This window comes from Elephantulus edwardii, unplaced genomic scaffold (genome assembly GCF_000299155.1).
Source record: "Elephantulus edwardii isolate Elephantulus edwardi_28Jun2011 unplaced genomic scaffold, EleEdw1.0 scaffold00017, whole genome shotgun sequence".
Taxonomy (NCBI): Eukaryota; Metazoa; Chordata; class Mammalia; order Macroscelidea; family Macroscelididae; genus Elephantulus; species Elephantulus edwardii.
In genome coordinates, this window is record NW_006399767.1 from 29036836 (window position 1) to 29057436 (window position 20601).

The 20601-nt window shown below is 53.0% G+C and overlaps 1 protein-coding gene across 3 annotated transcripts in view; it reads left to right on the forward strand.

Moving 5' to 3' along the window:
- The window catches only part of COL11A2 (collagen, type XI, alpha 2), a 36017-nt gene extending 15858 nt beyond the window's left edge, over positions 1-20159 (forward strand). For all 3 annotated transcript variants that reach the window (XM_006882100.1, XM_006882101.1, XM_006882102.1), the window contains 56 exons: positions 54-116; positions 444-518; positions 1454-1540; positions 1794-1850; positions 2067-2120; positions 2209-2262; positions 2362-2415; positions 3058-3111; positions 3323-3376; positions 3457-3501; positions 3623-3676; positions 4090-4134; positions 4295-4348; positions 4524-4568; positions 4707-4760; positions 4955-4999; positions 5230-5283; positions 5383-5427; positions 5844-5897; positions 6227-6334; positions 7443-7496; positions 7761-7814; positions 7915-7959; positions 8048-8101; positions 8219-8263; positions 8406-8459; positions 8563-8616; positions 8839-8892; positions 9719-9826; positions 9968-10057; positions 10246-10299; positions 10527-10634; positions 10777-10884; positions 11022-11075; positions 11181-11234; positions 11416-11523; positions 11622-11675; positions 11901-11954; positions 12158-12211; positions 12336-12389; positions 12726-12833; positions 13387-13440; positions 13624-13677; positions 13805-13858; positions 14618-14671; positions 14937-15044; positions 15188-15241; positions 15382-15435; positions 15653-15760; positions 15920-15973; positions 16259-16294; positions 16461-16514; positions 16632-16899; positions 18657-18769; positions 19123-19329; positions 20019-20159. In XM_006882100.1, coding sequence (XP_006882162.1) covers positions 54-116; positions 444-518; positions 1454-1540; positions 1794-1850; positions 2067-2120; positions 2209-2262; positions 2362-2415; positions 3058-3111; positions 3323-3376; positions 3457-3501; positions 3623-3676; positions 4090-4134; positions 4295-4348; positions 4524-4568; positions 4707-4760; positions 4955-4999; positions 5230-5283; positions 5383-5427; positions 5844-5897; positions 6227-6334; positions 7443-7496; positions 7761-7814; positions 7915-7959; positions 8048-8101; positions 8219-8263; positions 8406-8459; positions 8563-8616; positions 8839-8892; positions 9719-9826; positions 9968-10057; positions 10246-10299; positions 10527-10634; positions 10777-10884; positions 11022-11075; positions 11181-11234; positions 11416-11523; positions 11622-11675; positions 11901-11954; positions 12158-12211; positions 12336-12389; positions 12726-12833; positions 13387-13440; positions 13624-13677; positions 13805-13858; positions 14618-14671; positions 14937-15044; positions 15188-15241; positions 15382-15435; positions 15653-15760; positions 15920-15973; positions 16259-16294; positions 16461-16514; positions 16632-16899; positions 18657-18769; positions 19123-19329; positions 20019-20159 — 3990 coding nt within the window. The remainder of the gene's footprint in view (positions 1-53; positions 117-443; positions 519-1453; positions 1541-1793; positions 1851-2066; positions 2121-2208; positions 2263-2361; positions 2416-3057; positions 3112-3322; positions 3377-3456; positions 3502-3622; positions 3677-4089; positions 4135-4294; positions 4349-4523; positions 4569-4706; positions 4761-4954; positions 5000-5229; positions 5284-5382; positions 5428-5843; positions 5898-6226; positions 6335-7442; positions 7497-7760; positions 7815-7914; positions 7960-8047; positions 8102-8218; positions 8264-8405; positions 8460-8562; positions 8617-8838; positions 8893-9718; positions 9827-9967; positions 10058-10245; positions 10300-10526; positions 10635-10776; positions 10885-11021; positions 11076-11180; positions 11235-11415; positions 11524-11621; positions 11676-11900; positions 11955-12157; positions 12212-12335; positions 12390-12725; positions 12834-13386; positions 13441-13623; positions 13678-13804; positions 13859-14617; positions 14672-14936; positions 15045-15187; positions 15242-15381; positions 15436-15652; positions 15761-15919; positions 15974-16258; positions 16295-16460; positions 16515-16631; positions 16900-18656; positions 18770-19122; positions 19330-20018) is intronic.
- Positions 20160-20601: the final 442 nt, after the last annotated feature.

The window sequence follows — 20601 nt, forward strand, 5'->3', positions numbered from 1 at the left end:
GCCCAGTGGCCTCTGTTTACTGATATCCGACTCCTTCCTCTTTTGTTCCTCAGGGATTGGATGGTCCCCCTGGCATTCAGGGGAACCAAGGTCCAGTTGGAGACCCTGGCGAGAGGGTAAGAGAGTGTCCTGATTGTAGGGGCTTCAGAGGAGCCACTGGTCCCCACTGAAGGGCACCAGGCTCACTAATTCCTTGTTAGTTGGCTGACTAATCAAAGAGGGAGCTGTTGTGCCCTTCAACAGCTAGATAAGAGGGTAGACATTCGTTGAAGAGAGGTGTACCCTGGTGGTTCACCCTCATTTTCTCTTGTAGGGGGTTGGTATTCAGGAAAAATCTAGGAATGCCTGCATTTGTTCATTTGAGAAGGGTTTAAAAATGGTATCAAGACTCTAGTCTCTTCCTGTGGCTGTCACTGTGTTGTTTTCATCCTTTCTCTCCTTAGGGTCCACCGGGTCGAGCAGGACTCCCTGGATCAGACGGAGCCCCTGGGCCTCCTGGCACATCCCTTATGCTCCCTGTAAGTTATCTTCTGGATTTAGGGAAAGGATGATGGGAAGCTGGTGGAGTTGTGTTGCATCATCAGGAACCAGAGAGCCAGGAGAGTTCTAGAAGAATCACTATAGTACAGGTCCTGCCCCTAGAGACCATCTACCCAAAGAGGTTGGTTTTTAGGATAGGAAATTGAGGACTCGTTACGTTATGTAAATCTTTTTTTTTTTGTGTGCATTGTACCATCAAATCAGATCTGACTGGTACAGGAGGAGATTGTCCCTCCTTCTCCAGCAGAGCATCTGGTGGATTCGAACCAGGCACATCTGGGACGTTATGTAGATCTTTTAGAACCCAACTTGGATCACCTAGAACCATGCAGTGCAGAGTTCAGAGCTATCATACATGAATCGCTGTGAGTCTTGGATGACTCGATGGCACATAACAACACCACAAATGAAGGAGGGAATTCAGTGGTAAGGAATTGCCCTGTCAATTCAAAGGTAAACAGTTCACACCAGCTGCTGTGAAGGAGAAAGATGAATAATCTCTCTTGTGATTTACTGCCTCTGAAAACCTGCTGAAGGGGCAGCTAGAGTTGATTCTCAACAACAAGAAGACTAAAGGAAGGAGCTCTGTGTCTTAGTGGTAAGGAGCTGTGCTGCTGATCCAAAGGCAGGCAGTTCAAATCCACCAGCTGCTCCACAGGAGAAAGAGGGACAGTTCTTTCCCATGTAATTGTACAGTCTCTGAAAATCTGCTTGAGGGTCTAAAAATTCAGTTGAATTTCTGAAAACTTCAAATTCATTATTTAGAACATAATGGGGATGCTGAACAAGGGCGAGAAGGGTGTCCCAGAAATGGAGGGTGAGATAGAAATGCTAGATGAAGCTTCTGGTGAGAGGGACACAGATTTTCTGAAAGGAAACCTGAACCCCCTTTCCTTTTTCTACTCTCCTCAAGTTCCGGTTTGGCAGTGGTGGGGGTGACAAAGGTCCTGTGGTGGCAGCCCAGGAGGCTCAGGCCCAGGCAATCCTGCAGCAGGCACGGGTGAGTGGGGTAGGGGGATTCTGGTGGTGGTGGTGGTATGATGGGAAGGGAAGCTCTAAGGGGCTCTAGAAGGGGAAGGTGGAGTGAATGTAGGGACAAGGAACGTGTGGGCTGGTTTAGGGCTGAGAGCAGGGTTGAGACTGTAAGGCAGCTGAAGGAAGATAGGAGTGGATGGGTGAAATTGGAGAGTGTATCAGGATGGGGCATTCTCCAGGGGCCTCTTCCTCAGCTCAGCTCTCTCGTATTCTCCTAGCTGGCACTCCGTGGCCCCCCTGGCCCCATGGGATACACAGGTCGCCCTGGACCCTTGGTAAGTGAGTGAGCATTGGAAGAGGGGGTCTCATGTGTGTGTATGTGTGTGTGTGTGTGTGTGTGTGTGTGTGTGTGTGAACTGCATATGGTATGGACTTTTCTGGAAATGGGTTTGTCTGAAATTTGTTTTGCCTCTTTTGTGGGGGAAATGGGGTGTCTGAGGTCCCTGCTGAATGTATTCTTCAGCATGGCCACCCTCTTTTCTCTTTCATAGGGACAACCTGGAAGTCCTGGCCTGAAAGGAGAATCTGGAGACCTAGGACCTCAGGTGACCTCCTCCTAACATCTGACCTCCATCTTCATGTATCCCCCTATATCTGTGCTCATTAACTCTGTCCCTGTCTTCTCATCACCAGGGCCCTAGAGGACCTCAGGGCCTCTCAGGCCCTCCCGGTAAAGCTGGACGAAGAGTAAGTGACTCTGGGTTGGTGGGGAAGTAAAGGGGAGATGGATGTGGAGCATGGAGGACTGTGCCCTTGGCTTGCTCTGACATTTGTCTTGTACCTCAGGGCCGAGCAGGTGCAGATGGAGCCCGAGGGATGCCTGGAGAACCTGGAGTGAAGGTAATCGGATTGAGCCTTTCTCTGATGTTCACAGCTTCTAGCTCCACCTGACCATGGTCTTTTCAGTCATCTGCTATGCATCTGAAAGCTGGACAGTGAATAAGGATGACAGAAGGAGAATTGATGTCTTTGAATTGTGGTGTTGGAGAAGAGTACTGACTATCCTGTAAACTGCAAAACAAACAAACAAACAAACAACCCCCAAACAGATATGATTTAGAAAAAGTGCCGCTAGAATGCTTCTTGGAGGCAAAGATGGCAAAGATTTATCTCACATGCTTTAGGCATGTTGCTTGGAGAGGGACATCATTCTTGGAAAGGTGGAGGGTTAGCAAGTTAGCAAGAGAGGATGACCCTTAAGAAGATGGATTGATACAGTGACTGCTGCGGTGGGCTTGAGAATGCCAGAAATCATAAGGATGACATGGAATAGGACAGGGTACAAATCTGTTCATAGGGTCACTTTAAGTTGTATTTGGCTCGACGGATCTAACAACAATAACAACCACCACTGCCTGGGCTCATTAATTTTCTGCAGTTGACCTGGTTCCCCACATCGTCCCATGATGCATCTCCTTTTTACTCAGAACACTGTAGGGGGAAGGGCTGGGCCCTTACTCTGGCTGCCCCTCTTCCTTACAGGGTGACCGAGGTTTTGATGGACTCCCAGGGTTGCCTGGAGAGAAGGGACATAGGGTGAGTATACTAGGTTGTAGAGTTTTGGAGAAAGTTTGGGGGATTCTTTATGAGGAATGGGATTGGGGGTAGGGGTTTCAAGGCAAGGGAAACAGCCTGGGGTCCTAGAAGAATTTGATGACTATAACTGGTTGATAAGTTGAAGAGAGACCATATGGGTACCTGTGTTGGAGGTTCTGAGCCCCCTCTTACCTATTCCTTTGTTTTCCAGGGTGAGACTGGTGCCCAGGGTCTTGCTGGCCCCCCTGGAGAGGATGGAGACCGGGTAAGAGTTGGATACAGAGGGGGATTGATATAGGAGAGGCCCAGAAAGAAAGGCCCCTTCACAATGTTCTCCTCCTGCAGGGAGACGATGGAGAGATTGGGCCTCGGGGGCTCCCTGGAGAGTCGGTGAGTGCAAGGGTCAGGTGGGATGGGGTGCTGTAGGGAATTCAAGGGAGAGAAATGGGCATGAAATGGACACATTCTCTCTCACTCATGGGTGCTGTCTCCTCCCCAACACTGAACACAGGGACCTCGAGGTCTCCTTGGTCCCAAAGGCCCACCTGGTATTCCTGGACCCCCGGTAAGTGACTGTCCGTAACTGCCCTCCCGTCCCCTGATTTCTCCAATTCTCAGTCCTTTTGGACTTCCTCCCTCTTCCCACTCTGTGAGCTCCTAGTCCCTATTGGCTATCTATCTGGCTTCTACCTAAACCCCCTTCAGGCTTCCCCTCATGTGCCTGTAGAGGGCCATGGCGTATTATGTTTCAAGGGCTCTGAACACAGCTTTAAAAAAAAGTCCTCAAGAAAAACAAAAATCAAACCCTACAAAGCCACAGACTTGCTGAGCCGCGCCCTGTGGGCTAGCTGTGTGTCCAGGTTTGGGATGAACTGGAGGACTGATGGATGTGTGACTGCTTGTCTCCTTGAATGGCCAGCCGCTCCAAAACCACACACCCCTCAGACCTGGCCAGTTCATGCTTCTCTTGTGTTTCAGGGAATTCGAGGCATGGATGGTCCTCATGGTCCCAAAGGGAGCTTGGTGAGTGATGGGGAAGGGGGACCTCAGCCCTTTGTTAGTCCCTGAAGCCCAAGCTAAGTGCAGTTGACCTGCTGCCTGCTTCCTGCTCTGGCCCTGGGCTGTGCCTGCTGTGTTTGTTCTGTCACCACCCCCTTCTGACCCACCTGGTTGCCTGTTCTAGGGACCCCAGGGAGAGCCAGGACCTCCTGGACAACAGGGCACTCCTGGGACCCAGGTGAGTGGTCCCCACTTCCCAGCTTTAGTGACCCCCTGGGCAATGGTTAGAGCTGGGATGAGGCAGATGAAGACTCTCAGGCCCTCACTGCTTATGTTTTGAGTGGGGGAGGCTGCCTGGAGGAAGGGGCAGACCTTTCTGTGATACCCACTGACTACTCTATCCTTCTGTATAGGGTCTCCCTGGACCCCAGGGTGCCATTGGTCCTCATGGAGAGAAGGTAAGTGATAAGTGAGGTGATAGGCAGGAGATGTGTTGGGTGTAGGGTACAGGGAGGATCCTAAATGGCTGGTGCTTCAGCTTTGATCCCAGGTGACACCCCCTTCTCCCCTGTGATGAGCTTCCTACCTTTCTGCAGGGTCCTCGAGGGAAACCAGGGCTCCCTGGCATGCCTGGTTCTGATGGACCCCCGGTGAGTGGATACTTATCTCTAATTCCCTTTGGCGCTGACTCCCAAGGAGTGACCTCTGGGCTTTGAGAGCGAGATTGAGATTGCTGCTGGTGCCTGCCTGTGGTCTTTCAGCTTCATTAGGGAAGGTTGCGAGCAGTACAGAAAAGTTCAGAGGCCAGAGGTTACAAGCCACATTCTTTACCTCCAACCCACAGGGTCACCCTGGGAAGGAAGGTCCCCCTGGAACCAAAGGAAACCAGGTGAGATCTTCTACCCAACCTTCCACCACCCTAAGGAATCTTCACCCATATCTTGGGGCCTCAAGATCCTCGAAATTTCATTCATGTGGCTCTGATGATAGTCTCAATTCCCAGGGCCCGTGTCCCCATGTAGATTCTAGTATGTTGTCTTTCCGGTTTATCCCACCTGCTGAGATCCCCACAGTGACACCCTGAGACCCTTTTATAAAGTATTTTCCTTTTTCTTCCAGGGTCCATCTGGACCTCAGGGTCCTCTAGGATACCCAGGACCTCGAGGTGTCAAGGTAACTCACCTCCAGGCTGGGGGGGTGAGATGTGGGCCTTAGGGATTCTGTCCCTTAGCCTCCATTCTCTCATCTCTTTCCCTTCCTCTCCAATTCTAGGGTGTAGATGGAATTCGGGGTCTGAAGGGACATAAGGGTGAGAAGGTGAGCAGTGTGTCCCCAACCTTCTGGCCCCACGCCAACCTTTCTGCTCATCCCCTGTACTCTCCTCCCCCGCCCCTCCAGTCTGCCCCATGCTGCCTTCAGGCTCCTGAAATTTATCCTTCCCCCTTGTTCTTGGAAGCCCTCCATTTACCACCCCCAACCCTCCATCAGGGAGTCCTGGTGGCACAGTGCCCAAAGGACCTGGCTGCTAACCAAAAGGTCAACGGTTTGGATGCACCAGTTGCTTTTCAGGAGAAAAATGTGGCTGTCTAAGTTTATAAAGATCACTGCCTGGGGATGTCTGTGGGGGCAGTTCTGCTCTGTCTTGTAGGCCACTATAAGTCAGGATCAACTTGATGGCAGTGGGGTTTCCATCTCTGTCATCTGTGATGTCACATCACCCACATCTTTTTCAGGGTGAGGATGGTTTTCCTGGATTCAAAGGCGACATGGGTGTGAAAGGTGACAGGGTGAGTAGAAATTCCTGCCCCATCCCCAACTCCATGCCCTAGTGATCCTCCACTCTGAAGTCCCCGGTCCTCAGTCTGTCTCCTTGATCCCCTTGGCTCCCCAACTCCAGTGCTCTGCTCCTTTAGAGACTGATACCCATAGGATGGTAACATGAATCCTCCAATCATGTGACTCTCCCTGCCTCTGTGAGGTGTTCTTTTCTGTCCCCCAATAACTTCTAGGACCTCCAGTCCCTCTCAGCCTCACTGGTATTGGCTTTTCCTCTTGGGGTCCACCTCACCTCCCCTCAAGTCCCTGATGACACTTACCTCTTCCACTCTCCCCCCAGGGCGAGGTTGGAGTCCCTGGATCCAGGGGAGAAGATGGCCCTGAGGGCCCGAAGGGACGGACTGGACCCACTGGAGACCCTGGGCCCACTGGGCTCATGGGGGAGAAGGTATGGGGATGAGTGACTGAAGGCTGGGTTCTCAAGGGAGGTGGAGTGATGGGCACCCAGGTGCTGGGTCAGGATGCACGTGGGAGTTTCCACCTGCTGTACACAGCGAGTCAGTCAAAGACATTTTTATGCAAGCTTTTCTGTAGATATATGACTTCCTAAGTACTGATAGGTTTGGTGGATGATGGGGAAGGTTTAAGGAGTCAGGGAACAGTCCTCTTCCACAGGAATTCACAGCATATTGGTGGCAACAAGACACATTGAGTAATGGGAGCTAAGGGGTTGGTGCAATGCAGAGGGGAAATAAGTGCCCAGATAGAACAAAAGGGAGTGAGTAAAGAGGTGAGACTGGAGATCTTCACAGCCAGCTCTCAATGAGCACTTAGTTCATGCCACATCATGAACACAGACTAGCTCATCATAATAAGCCTACGAGGTAGGCACTATGGTCTAGTGGATAAGGAGTTGGGCTGCCAGCCCAAAGGTAGGCAGGTCAAATGCACCAGTTGAAGAAGAAGCACAGTCTCCTCCTCTGCAGTTTATCACCTCTGAAAACCTGCTGGAGAGTGAGCTGTGAGTTGATTCTGACTCGATGACACATAACGATACTATATTTCAGATGAGAACATGAAGGCTAGGATGCTTGTTGATTACACAGCCCCTGAGGGGCAGAGCGAGATGTGGGCCCAGACAGTCTGGCTGCAGAATCCCTGCTCTAACTGCTGCTCTAACCGCTGCTCTGCAGCTGCTTTGGCCAGGCGGGCCTGGAAGCAGGAGGGAGAAGTGCATGCTGGGGAAGCTGGGTGGCACCCAGCATGGCGTGGAGGCCTCGGTGGAGCTGAGTGTACACTAGAGACGATAGAAGCTGAGGCTGGGAGGCGGGCAGTGGTGAGACCAGAGCAGATTCTTAAGGAAGTGATAACATGGCAGGCTTTAGGAGAGCCACGTTTGGTCAGGTAGCTTAGGGGACTGGAGATGAGGAGCCAGGGGCTTCGGTGAGGAGTGTTGCTGGGCGGGGGATGGCTTCCATTTCTGAGGGTTGGAGACCCCAAGGGATAGTATGATGTTTGTGGATACTCTCTCTTAATTGCTCCTGGTCCCTCCATAGGGCAAGCTGGGCGTTCCTGGTCTGCCTGGTTACCCTGGACGCCAAGGTCCCAAGGTGATGTGATGTCCTATTTGTGTCCTTCGTCCATTTCCCCCTTTCCTGACTCCCAATTCAAATAAACCTAGTCTGACAGAGCAGTGGGGGGACTGTTAGGGGAATCCAGCACACCACCATTCTACAGATGTGGAGACAGAGGCCCAGAGAACAGCGAGGATTGTACAAGGCCACCCAGTTATTAGCATCTCCTGTCCTCCTTTGGCCTTCCTGGACCCTCCCTCTTCCTGACTTCTCAATTTTCCCCTTCTCTGTCCTCACCAGGGATCCCTGGGGTTCCCTGGTTTTCCTGGAGCCAGTGGCGAGAAGGGAGCCCGGGTAAGCTGGGGTGAGGGAGGGAAGCACAGGGGGGGATTTTAAGGGGCTTTGCAGTGGGGACAGGCCCTAGGTGACTGTTCTTTCATCTCTCTCCCACCAGGGCCTGGCAGGAAAATCAGGGCCTCGGGGAGAACGAGGTCCCACGGTGAGTGCAGTGGGGAGAAACATATGACTCAAGATCCAAACAGGGTCTGTTTGGGGTTGTTCTGACAACTGCCCTCCCCTCTCTCTAGGGTCCCCGGGGTCAGCGAGGGCCCCGAGGAGCCACTGGGAAATCAGGAGCAAAGGTGAGTGGTGCTCCCTGCTCCCTCCTCCCCTTCCCCAACAGCTCCCTCTCGCCCTCTCTGGCCTCTGGGATGGAGGAGAGCAGTTTCTCCCACTCCCTGACTCTGTTTCCCCCACAGGGAACATCAGGTGGTGATGGCCCCCACGGGCCTCCTGGAGAGAGAGTGAGTATAACTTGGAGTCTTCCTGTTCCGCAGTGCACCCCAGGGAGACTGAGCAGAATCAGCTCCCTCCTTACTCCCCTATGTCCCCCAAGAAGCTGTGTTTCCCTCTCTCCATTCTCCTGATCCAAACTCTCTGTTCTAGGGTCTCCCTGGACCTCAGGGCCCCAATGGATTTCCTGGCCCTAAAGGACCACCGGTAAGTTGACCTCAGACCTCTCTGACCTACCAGTTCTGGGAATCTGGTTTCCTTTATCCCTCATCGCAGTCTTGTGTTCACCTGACACCTGAACCCTTTGCAGGGCCCCCCTGGAAAGGATGGGCTGCCAGGGCACCCAGGCCAGCGAGGAGAAGTGGTAAGTGATGCCAACTGCCCATCCTCGGTGGCACCCTCAAACCCTCTAATGCCAGAGACCTGAGAAGGCTACCCTACCCCTCCCCTCCCCACCCCAGAGGTTCTGCTGGCAGTAGTGAGTGCCTGGGGCAGCCGAGACTCACAGGGACCTGGGGTGGCAAGGTGACACGTTCCTCCACGATGTCTGTGGCTCATCTGACCACTTGTTTTTCCTCTTCCTCAGGGTTTCCAAGGGAAGACCGGCCCCCCTGGTCCCCCAGGTGTGGTGGGCCCTCAGGTATGTCTGTCTTGGAAGAGATTGGATTCCTGACGCTGAAATGAGTTGTTTGTCTCTCTTCCCCTGTCTCTAAATCATATACTCTTGCCCCTGCTTTGCCTAACCTGCATCTCTAGGGCTGGGGTAACAATGGGGACTGGGATTTGGGGCCAAGACTTGAACTTAAGTCTGATTCTTGGGCCAGTTCTTGTCCTGTCTGGGAGATGAGGCAGTTCTCTAGTAGGTGCACAAGGTGGTGCAGTCACTCCACCCAGGAATTTCCTTGCAGCTTTGGGCCCCAGAATCCTGTGGGGGCGCTCTGGTGGCCTGGTCTATAGGGATTTGACTGCTAACTCAAAGGCTGCATCTTTCTGGATGTTCAAATCCACCAGAGGCTCCAAGTGAAAAAGCTGGGCAATCCCTTCCCAGGCCTTGAAATGGGTTCAGCCAGCAGTCAATTCCAACTTGATGACAATAACTTTTCAGAGTGAGAAGGATGTGAGGAGTTCGGGTGGCACAATGGTTAAAGCTTTTGGCTCCTAACCTCAAAGTTGGCAGTTGAACTCACCAGCTGCTTCTGGGGATAAAGATGAGTCACTCTAATTCTATAAAGATTTACAGTCTTGAAAACCTATGGGCAGGTCTGTTCTGTCCAGTGGGATTTCTGTGTGTTGGGATTGAGTTGATGGAAACAGGGTTCTTGTTTGTTTTGAAATATTTTTTGAATGGTGTGAGTGGAAGGTACAGGTACATTTTAGGTTGGCCAGGGCTGGCCTTTGGGTAAATAGTGGGGAGCGGGGGCAGGGGGCAAGGGTCTAAGTCTGGGATGTTTTTGTCCCTTTCACAGGGAGCAGCAGGAGAAAGCGGTCCTATGGGGGAGAGAGGACACCCAGGCCCCCCAGGCCCCCCTGGAGAACAGGGACTGTCTGGAGCATCTGGCAAGGAAGGAACCAAGGTCAGTGATGATTGGGTGGAGGGCAAACTGAGGGACTGGAGTTGGGGTTAAAGAAAATAGATAACTAAGGGTCTAAGGGGGCACAGAGCATTCTGTTCCATTTGGGGACCTGGCTGTAGCTCATCACTTCTTCCCTTTTAGGGAGACCCTGGTCCCCCTGGGGCCCCTGGAAAAGATGGTCCTGCCGGTCTAAGGGGTTTCCCAGGAGAAAGAGGCCTGCCAGGCACTGCTGTGAGTGTGACTACAAACCTGACTGCCTGTGACCAGTCGTGGTGTGCCATGACACCCTTAGTGTCACTTCTCTACCCCATTTCTGGGCCTTCTCCTTTCCCAGACTCACCTGCCCTGCCTGTCCTTTCCTCTCCTGGTGCTGTCCCACCTTCCCATCTCATCAGTTAACCCAGATCTCTCTTTCACAGGGTGGACCTGGTCTGAAGGGGAATGAAGGCCCAGCTGGCCCCCCTGGCCCTGCAGTGAGTGTGGAGCCCCTGAAGGGCATTAGGAACTGGAAAGCAGGTGGAGGAGGGAGGGGTCGGAGCGGCCTCTGGAGTTAGGCAGGGGCTGTGGGGCTGGAAAAGGGAGTCAAGGGTCACTCAGGACACATCCTATTTTGAGCTTTTCTTCTTGGAGCAAGTCAGGGGTCTGGTGTGGGTGATCTGGGATCTCCTCCCTGAAGGTCTAACTCTACCTCCCCACTCAGGGATCTCCTGGTGAGCGAGGTGCAGCAGGATCGGGGGGACCTATTGGGCCCCCAGGACGCCCGGGACCTCAAGGTCCCCCTGGAGCAGCAGGAGAGAAAGGTGTTCCGGTAAGTGTGTGTGTGTGTGTGTGTGTGTGTGTGACTTGGAGAGGTCAGCCTGTGAGCTGGGGGGTGATGGGTCGCAGAGGACTTCCTGTGGGGCTGTTGAGAGAGGTTGTTTTAAGGCCATGACTCCTTTCATTTCCTGTAGGGTGAGAAGGGCCCCATTGGTCCCACTGGTCGTGATGGGATTCAGGGGCCTGTGGGGCTTCCTGGTCCTGCTGGACCTCCAGGTGGACCTGGAGAAGATGGAGACAAGGTGAGAGAACCCCCAGACCCTGAGCTCAGTCTTCCTTCCAGTTGTGATTGCTGATCTGGGCATTACCTCGGCCCTGTCCTAACATTCTCTCCACTCTCCCCCTCTCCCCTTTCTCCACTGTCTCATCTTTCTTTTAGGGTGAAGTAGGAGACCCTGGACAAAAGGGAACCAAAGGGAACAAAGGGGAACATGTAAGTATCCATGACCTTTGACTTCCGACCTCCTGGCCTTAACCTATGTCCACTTGTTTGTTCTCTTTCCTTGTCAGGTGTATCTGACTCTCCTTTCTCCCACAGGGCCCTCCTGGACCCCCTGGGCCCATTGGTCCCGTGGGGCAGCCTGGCACAGCGGTGAGTGAGTGAGGGGTTGGCATCTTTGTGACTGCCCTTAAGTCCCCTTCTCTCCTTGGGGATAGAGTCATATGAGGTTGGGGGTTCTGACTGGGTCTCCAGATCTGTATGGGGTTTTTGGATAAAGGAGGCTTGATCCCTGACTCATGTTCTTTCTCCCCTTGTCTCTGCCTCCCTTCAGGGAGCAGATGGGGAGCCTGGAGCTCGGGGACCCCAGGGACACTTTGGAGCCAAAGGTGATGAAGGAATAAGAGGATTCAATGGACCCCCAGGACCCATTGGCCTACAGGTATGTTGAGAGGTGGGATCTGCCAACAGCTCTGGGGAGGACTGGGGAAGATTTAAGGGTGCATGGCACCTCATTTGGGTCTATGTACACCTGCACAGGGTTTGCCAGGCCCCTCTGGGGAGAAAGGAGAAACAGGTGATGTGGGCCCCATGGTGAGTGCTATCCCACTGATGGGATGTGATATCTGCCTGCTAACACCCCCTCCTTCCATCCAGCCTGTACCCCAATATCCCAGGACCCCTGAACCTTCTGACTGCTCCTTCCCTTCTGTGTCTCTTTTCGTCTCAGGACTCTGCTCCCCACCTAATCCAACATTCGTCTCTGTCTGCCACTCCTCATTTCCCTTCCAAATCTCTTATGTATCTCTTCCTTCCCAGGGACCACCTGGCCCCCCAGGACCGCGAGGCCCAGCTGGACCCAATGGAGCTGATGTGAGTCCTCTTAACCCTTTGTCAGTAGTTCTTGTGACCAAACCCTTGCTTCCTTCCCTCCATACTGTAAACACTAACCTTGTCTCAGGAAGTCAGTGAACCATGGGAAGGTTTACTCTCTCTCTTGTCTTTTTTTTCCCTGATGGACCTTGGGATGTTCATCCAGTTCTCTATCCCCCAGCAATGATCTGTTTCCTTTCCAGGGTCCACAAGGTCCCCCAGGAGGTGTTGGGAACCTAGGTCCCCCTGGAGAGAAGGTAATTGGATGAGGGTGGATAGATGTTGGGTTTTTTCAGGGTATGGGGGGAAAGGTTTGATTTATGCTGGTTTGGGAATAGATTAAGATTTTGGAAAGACATTTTGGACTCAATCTCCTTGCAGGGAGAGCCGGGAGAGTCAGGATCTCCAGGGGTCCAGGGTGAGCCAGGAGTCAAGGTGAGTAGTAGTGTTAGAATCCCCTCCAGGTGCCCGCAGGAACCTCCCACTCCCACCACTGTTCCTGCAAGCCTCTTTGAGCCAGAACTTCTCCCACACCTGGGAGTCTGCTCCTCACCATTCTCTGCAAGACCTGGCCCTCATGTGAGGGGGATCTGCCATCGTTCTTTGAGGGGAAGAGGGGCCAGGCGCTCTCCTGTAGACTTTCTGTTCTGTGTATTCCCACGGCACCAAAAGGGTGGGGTGTGGGTGGCTGAGGGTGTCTTGGAAGCAGGACCTGCATCCTGATCTTCAGGACCTCTCTGGAACCATCTGTGCTCTTCCCCTCTCTTCCAGGGTCCACGTGGGGACCGAGGAGAGAAAGGAGAAGCGGGACAGGCAGGAGAAGCAGGCCCACCAGGGCCTAAAGGCCCTACAGGCGATGATGGCCCCAAAGGGAACCCTGTAAGTCTGGGGGTCTAAGAGGAGGGCCTTGTGAGCGGGAGACCTGAGAAAACAAGTGTGTGGGAGTGAAGACACTTTGGAATATTGGGAACCCCAAGCCGGACAGCTACTTGGGAGGGAAGCTCTAATAATATACAGTTTGAGGGTGCTCTGGTGGCCTTCTGGCAAGAAGCTGTGCTGCAGTCCTGAAGGTGCATGTTTCAAATCCACCAGATGCTCTGCTGGAGAAGGAGGGGCAATCTCCTGTGTCTGTCATATCCTGCTGGACAGTACACAACAAGAGAAAAAAAAAAGCCAATGGATTTGGTTTGGGTCTAATAATATTTTCCTGGGAAGAACGTATGGAGTCCAGTCTCCTGAGAGAAAGTGAATTAAATTAGTTAGTTGCCGCTCCAGTAGAAGCATGGAGCACATGAGGTGGAGCCAGGGACCGTTTCCTAAGGTGGGGTGTGGGGCACTGCCTGGTGAGAGGGAGAGGTGCCCCGTGGGGACTCTTAGCTCTGGTTGGGTTTGGGGAACTGTCACCCTTACCTTCGTTTTCCTCTTGAGTCAGGGTCCTGTTGGTTTTCCTGGAGACCCTGGCCCCCCTGGAGAAGGTGGACCTCGGGTGAGTCTTACCCAGGAAGGGGAAGAGACGAAGGGAGTGGATTCCATGGAGGTCAATGGATGTGGACATTGGGAAGCTGAGGATATTGTGGGGAAGGTGGAAAGATGGGAGGAAGGACAGCTTTGGGGGTAATGCCAGTTGTGTCACGCTCCCCCTCTGACCTTACTCACATCATCCTTGCAGGGCCAGGATGGTGCTAAAGGTGACCGTGGAGACGATGGCGAGCCAGGACAGCCTGTGAGTGCCTAGTGACCCCAGCTGCCCAAAAGCCTTCAGACGCCTTCCTCTGAATCTCGGCCCCGCCCCTGAGGGGGCCCTCGGCTGGGGGCCAGATACTCAGCTGTTTTTACTCTTCCCTCTTCAGGGCTCCCCTGGTCCCACTGGGGAAAATGGACCCCCTGGGCCACTTGGAAAGCGGGTAAGTGAGGGGAGGAGGACCGCTGGGACTTTGGGCCGCAGTCTCCGGCTGGGTGGACAGAGGGGGCCCGCGGCAGGTGGGATGGGCAGGAAGATGCCTGGGGCTGGTTTCAGGGTTGTCCTTGGGGTGGAATGCATGTGCGTGTGCATGCGTATTTGTAAGAGTGTTGGGTATCTTTGGGTATCTTTGTTCCTGGATTTTGGAATGTAAGCTCCTGCCAGGGCTGATGTTTACTGACCAATTTAATGGACATTGAAGGGCTCTTGGTGTGCCAAGGATTAACCTGTTAGTTGCTGGGACAGGAGGTGGGCACTTGGCAGGCGACTGTAGCTCTTCACCAAATGTGCAGAAATGTTTTAACAACTGCTGCAGCTTTACCAGGTCTTACCACCTATGAATGAGCCCCTTGTTTGTGCACAAGGGTGTGTGTGTGTGTTTGTGTGAGAGAGATGGGGGCATGTACCAGGAGGACAGAAAGGGGGCATGGAATGAATCCTGGCTCCCCACTGCCTGCAGCCCCTGGGTGGTATAAATGGTGAACGCTCTGGGCTGCTAACCAGAGGGTTGGTGGTTTAGGTGAACCACAGAGGCACCTTGGAAGAAAGGCCTGGTGATCACCCTCTGATACATCCCCCATTGAAAACTCTAAGAACAACACGCTAGTTCACTCGGACACTCATGGGACTGACATGTGTTGGGACAGACTTGATGGCAGTATCACCCCTTATTTCATCTCTTTCTTTCCACCTCCACCTGCAGGGCCCTGCTGGCACACCTGGTCCTGAGGGGCGACAAGGAGAGAAAGGAGCCAAGGTGAGGGAGAGGCTGCTCAGGATTCTGGGACATCCTGGTCCTCTTACTCCTCAGAGTCCCTGTACCCTGCTGACCACCTCACTCCCACCTCTCCCAAGTTGAGTCCCTTGTGGAGATGAGGGATTCCCTCCTCTTGTTTCTGCTCCCAGGGGACCCTGGGGTTTGTTTTCTCTCCTCCGTACATCATTCTGCCCACTTTGGACCCTCATGCCCACACCCACACCCTTTCATGCCCTTTAGGACATGCTCTTTGTGTGTATTTCAGGGAGACCCTGGTTCTGTGGGTGCCCCAGGGAAGACAGGCGCTGTGGGTCCTGCAGGCCCTGCGGGCAAGCCTGGACCTGATGGTCTGAGGGGGCTCCCAGGCTCAGTGGTGAGTCATGGAGTGGGGGGCTTGGGCTGGGGTGAGTGGGGTGAAGGGTCACAGGAGGGATACGGTGGGAAGAGAAGAGGGGAAGAGGGGATAGGCTGGTGGGGACATTGTTCCTCACCCCTGTGGTCCCCTTGCATCTGCAGGGTCAACAAGGCCGCCCTGGAGCCACAGGCCAGGCCGGGCCTCCGGGTCCTGTGGTGAGTTATGGTAGATTGGGCAGGTTGAGGGGCAGGGGAGGCAGTGGGCATTGAGCCGAGGCCTGGGGTAAGTGGCAAGTGGTGAGATGAGAAAATGGCCTTCTCTCTTTCTGGAGATCATGACTTCCTGTCTCCCACAGGGACCCCCTGGGCTTCCTGGCCTTCGAGGTGATGCTGGAGCCAAGGGAGAGAAGGTGAGTGACAGAAGGTGGGACTCTGAGGATGCCAACCCTCTGCTTTAGACCTGCAGCACTAAGTCCTGGGGTCCTCAGTGAGGGCCACTCAGAGTCCCCCTCTCCCTCAACCTTGTGTCTTTCTCTGTATCTTCCTGACTCTGACCCTTGATTTTCCTTCTCTATCACCCACAAGTCTCCCCTGTGCACCCCTCTGACCACCTGTCCCCTTCTCCAGGGTCACCCAGGTCTCATTGGCTTGATCGGTCCCCCTGGAGAGCAGGGAGAGAAAGGTGACCGAGGACTTCCTGGCCCTCAGGGCTCTGCTGGACAAAAGGGAGAGACAGTGAGTAGGGTGGTCCTGGGAGGAGTGGAGGCTGGACAATACATCATGGGGTTGGGGGAAGGGGAGGGTGAGCACTCAGCTGTGGAATATGGGAGGAGACACATGCTGGGAGTGTGTGTGGGAGGAAGAGCTGGGTAAATCATCCCCTCTTCTTTGTAGGGCATCCCAGGAGGATCTGGCCCCATTGGTCCTGGAGGACCCCCCGGTATCCCCGTGAGTACATGTATTCCTCTACTATCTTCTCTAAGCCCCATTACTCTCCACCTCTAGATTCTTCCAGTGACTTCATGGCAAGTGCCAGCCTAACAAGCAGAGCCCTTGGTATCCTCCACATAACCCTCAGACCTCAGATATTCTTCAGGGTCTCCCTGGATGTTCCCATGCTCCCTCACACCTGCCTTCTTGCAGTAACCAGTCAACTCACTATTGTCTTTGCATTCCTCTATGTCCTGTCCCTAGACTGTGTGACTATGTCTTTCTTGTTCTTCATTTTCCCAGGGACCTGCCGGCCCCAAAGGAGCCAAAGGAGCCACAGTGAGTGACCTGAGACAGCTCTGACCTCTGACCCCACCACTGCCTCTCCAGGGCAAACATACAAGAGCCCTCATTCCAGGCCTGGAGACTGATTTGCCCCTTCTATGACCGTGATCCCATACTTGACCTCTTGACTCCTCTATGATCTCATTTCCTTTTTTGACAGGGCCCAGCTGGACCCAAGGGAGAGAAAGGCATCCAAGGTCCTCCAGGACACCCGGTGAGTGATGTGTTAAGGCCTGTTTCTCAGAGTAGTCTTCTGTGTCCCAGTGTTTCTATGATGCACAGAACCTCGTACTGACACATCTCTGCCCTCTTCACCTGTCCCCCTACTCAGGGCCCACCAGGAGAGGTGATCCAACCACTGCCCATCCAGATGCCCAAGAAGACACGGCGCTCAGTGGATGGCAGTCGCCTGATGCAAGATGATGAGGCCATGCTGCCTGGGGGTGCCCCAGGAAGTCCTGGGGGGCTGGAGGAGATCTTTGGCTCACTTGACTCCTTGCGGGATGAGATCGAGCAGATGAGGCGGCCAACAGGGACCCAGGACAGCCCTGCCCGCACTTGCCAGGACCTGAAGCTGTGCCACCCTGAACTGCCTGATGGTTCGTGCTGGTCTCAGGGATACACCAGGGGTGATAGGATATTAACAACAGCACAGGCCGGAACAATCAGAATGGATGTTGGAAGGTCTTGAGGAAGGAGTTAGGGGCCATTGTAGGGATGGAGGAACTTGGGGTAGTACCTGTTCACCTATCAGTTCACAATTATTTCAGTGTTTTAGCAACTGATATGGTTAAACCGAGAGGCACTTATGGCACAATAGTTAAGCAATTTGCTGTTAACTGAAAGATTGGTGGTTTGAATCCATCTTTTGGTCCATGGGCCCTCAATGGGATGGATTGACACAGTGACCCTAACAATGGGCTCAAGTGTGTCAGCGATGGTGAGGATGGCTGTAAAAAAGAGGAAGGAAGGGCCATGTCTGATCCTTCCCCACTTCACAAAGGGAAACTGTCCCTGTCAACAGCATTAGCAACACAAAACCAATTCCTATGAGGTCAGACATGTCCCCCACGCTCTCGTACATCTTTCTACTCATCTCAACACCCATCTTACTGCTTTACTGGTCCAAAATCTGATGTGATCACAGATCACACTGAACCAATTGGGCAAATTAAAAGCTTATAATCCAGGATAGTAGCAAAATGTAGTCAGGACAACTTCCAAAATGTGCTCACAGCAATCTGAGCCTTGAGTCTAATGGTTTTAGACCATTACAAAGTCCTCAGTCCTGCCAAGATTGACTCTCCACCTCTCCCTGAATTGTCCAACAAACTTGGGCAAAGGCTCTTAGTTTAACTGTAGTTTTGTCTGGGAGGCATAGCAGTCAGCTCCATGTCATGTCAGGTTCCTCTGGTCCTTCCTCTGCTTCTGCTGTTATGGATGTTGCTCTGGTCCCGAAAGATGAAGTGACTTCTCTCGATTCTTCTTCTTTTGCTGGCAGGGGAGAAGATTTTCTTCCTGCCACTGGATCCAACATCCAGTTTAATGACTTTGTAGATTGGTGAGATAGCCAATCCCCTCGTGGATAGGCTGACACACCCTATTCACACATTCCTTCCCATCCACATGGCAAAGTCACTTGATGGCTAGGAAAGTAATTTTGAATAAACCTTTAATGTCACAATGACTCGGACAGGGCAGCGTTCAGATCTGTCATTCCTAGGTTTCCTATGAGTTATACTTGACAGCACTAACAACAACACCATCACTGGTCCATGAAAGAAAAACTGGCCTTCTGAAAAACTCATGGGGCAACTCTGCCCTACCATAGAGGGCCACTGAGTCAAGAATCAACTTGATGGCGCCTTACAGCAAAATGTGGTTAAACCAGAACATATCAGCTCAGTCTTTGTCAAACTCCAACTCATTGCTACTGAGTCATAATTGACTCAGAGCTGACCTTCCACTGGGTTTTGAGGCTGTAAGTCACTTAAGAGAGACTGTTGAGTCGAGTCTCTGCAGGTATAGATGAACATACATACACACACATACTTGCATTTACACAGATGAGCACACATGGCAGACCCGCAGCCACGTGTTATGTGCAATGTGAGCATGCATCTACTCATAACTCCCCATTCAGAGGGGCCTGGGCCTGGCTGCTTATGGGGATGAGTGGGTGTCAGAGAATCAGCGCAGAGACAGGGTGAGGGTATGAGGCGAGGGAGGAGTCTGAAGAGGGATATTGTAAGGAGCCGTGGGTGACTGAGGACTGGGAGGGAAATGAGAATGTAGGGATCAAGAGCATGGAGCTTGGGACCTTTGGACCCTGATGCACTTTCTCCTTCCCTGTCAGGAGAGTACTGGGTCGACCCCAACCAGGGTTGTGCTCGTGATGCTTTCCGGGTTTTCTGCAACTTTACAGCAGGAGGAGAAACCTGCGTGACACCCAGGGACGATGTTACTCAGGTGAGAGCTGCCCCTTACCCCGCCCCATTGTATGTGTCTCTCAGGACCTGGTGGTTTCTGGCTATTACACCCAAGAGATCTCTGCCCTTTGCCCTTACAGGTTTTTATCATTCACTTCCCTTTCCTCACCTTCTCTCTGGTCCTCCGATGCTCATGTTGTCTCTCCCTCAAGACCCTTCCTAGATCTTGACTTTCCCCAGATCCCCGGGTCCCATGCTGGACCCTCACTTTCCTTCAAAGGCTTTCTTTCACTCATTCTCTGCTCATAATCTGCCTTAGCTGCCCTATTTCTGTGGCTTCTCTTCACACCCTTGTCTCTATCTCTAATGACCCTGACTCTTATCTCCTGACAGTTCTCCTATGTGGACTCAGAAGGCTCCCTGGTTGGTGTGGTCCAGCTCACCTTCCTGCGGCTGCTGAGTGTCTCAGCCCACCAGGATGTCTCCTACCCATGCTCTGGGCCCCCCCGCAGCGGTCCCCTGAGGCTCCGAGGGGCCAATGAAGATGAGCTGAGCCCAGAGACCAGTCCCTATGTCAAAGAATTCAGAGATGGCTGCCAGGTGGGAACTCGGAAGAGCTGGGTGGTAGAAGGGGGCATCCCAGACGCTGAAGCTGGAGGATGGAGATGAGAAGACCCTTCGGGAAGGGGCTCCAGAGATGTAGGGGAAGAGTCCAATTTCCTGGCCTTAGATAGGGTCCCTGGGGCTTTGCTAGGGCTGAGGAGGGTGGAAAGGATGGAAGCTGGTCTATGTGAGCTGCCAGGTGGGGTTCACATGTGTGTACACACCAGAGTCATAAGGGTGAGCCCTGGAGGCACATATATGTACAGGCTGCAGAGGCACATGTCAATCAGAGCAAATGTATATGCATCACAGAGTCTCTTGGGTGCAGTGACACAAGTACACACACACGGACTATTATCATACAGATGTTCCCACAAATGTATGTATATATACATATCCACACAGCCACCCACAAAGATCATCTGAAGCACAAACCCAAAGTCATGTAGGCCTGACTCATGGGCATGTGCACGTGCACACTCACATACACACACTCACACACAAACTTACCCAGTCATACTCTATGGAAGAAACTTTAGGAAAAAAGGAAGAAAGTCTGCATATGTGACACAGACTGAGGGGATTACATCTCAGGGTGTTCAGAGGTGAGCCTAGGCCTGACATTGGGGCTCTGTGTGTCTCCACTGCACTCCACTCCACCCAATTCTTCCCTTCTCCCCTTCCAGACACAGCAAGGCCGGACAGTGCTGGAGGTGCGGACACCTGTGCTGGACCAGCTGCCGGTGCTGGACGCCTCCTTCTCAGACCTGGGGGCACCCTCAAGGCGGGGAGGGGTGCTGCTGGGACCTGTCTGCTTCATGGGCTAGGAACTCATCTACCTGACCCTGCCCATTAGAAGCAAGCACACCTGAAATCCCACTGGACCAGCCTTGTGCCACCTCCCAGTCAGGCCCCTCATCATCTAGGAAGCCATGGGCCAGGGCACTGTGAACCCCCTTCCAGGGGCAGCTCAGTGGAGGGGTGAAGTGGGACTCGGGACACCCCAGGGGAGGGGTGGCACTTGGGGCTCTTGGCCTTCCCACCAGAGCCTATGACTGTCAGAGAGCTGAGCCCCTTATTTAAAATTCACTTCCCAATCACCCCAAACACGTGGAAGAGAAGAGAAAGGACACTGTGTATTTTGTATTTAAAATTAATTATATTAATTATTTAAAGAGCAGAAATTGAAATGACAACAAAGAACAGTGAAATGCTAATAAATATCAGCGGATGTTGGAGACAGGGCTGTCCAGGGGTATGCTCCCGGCA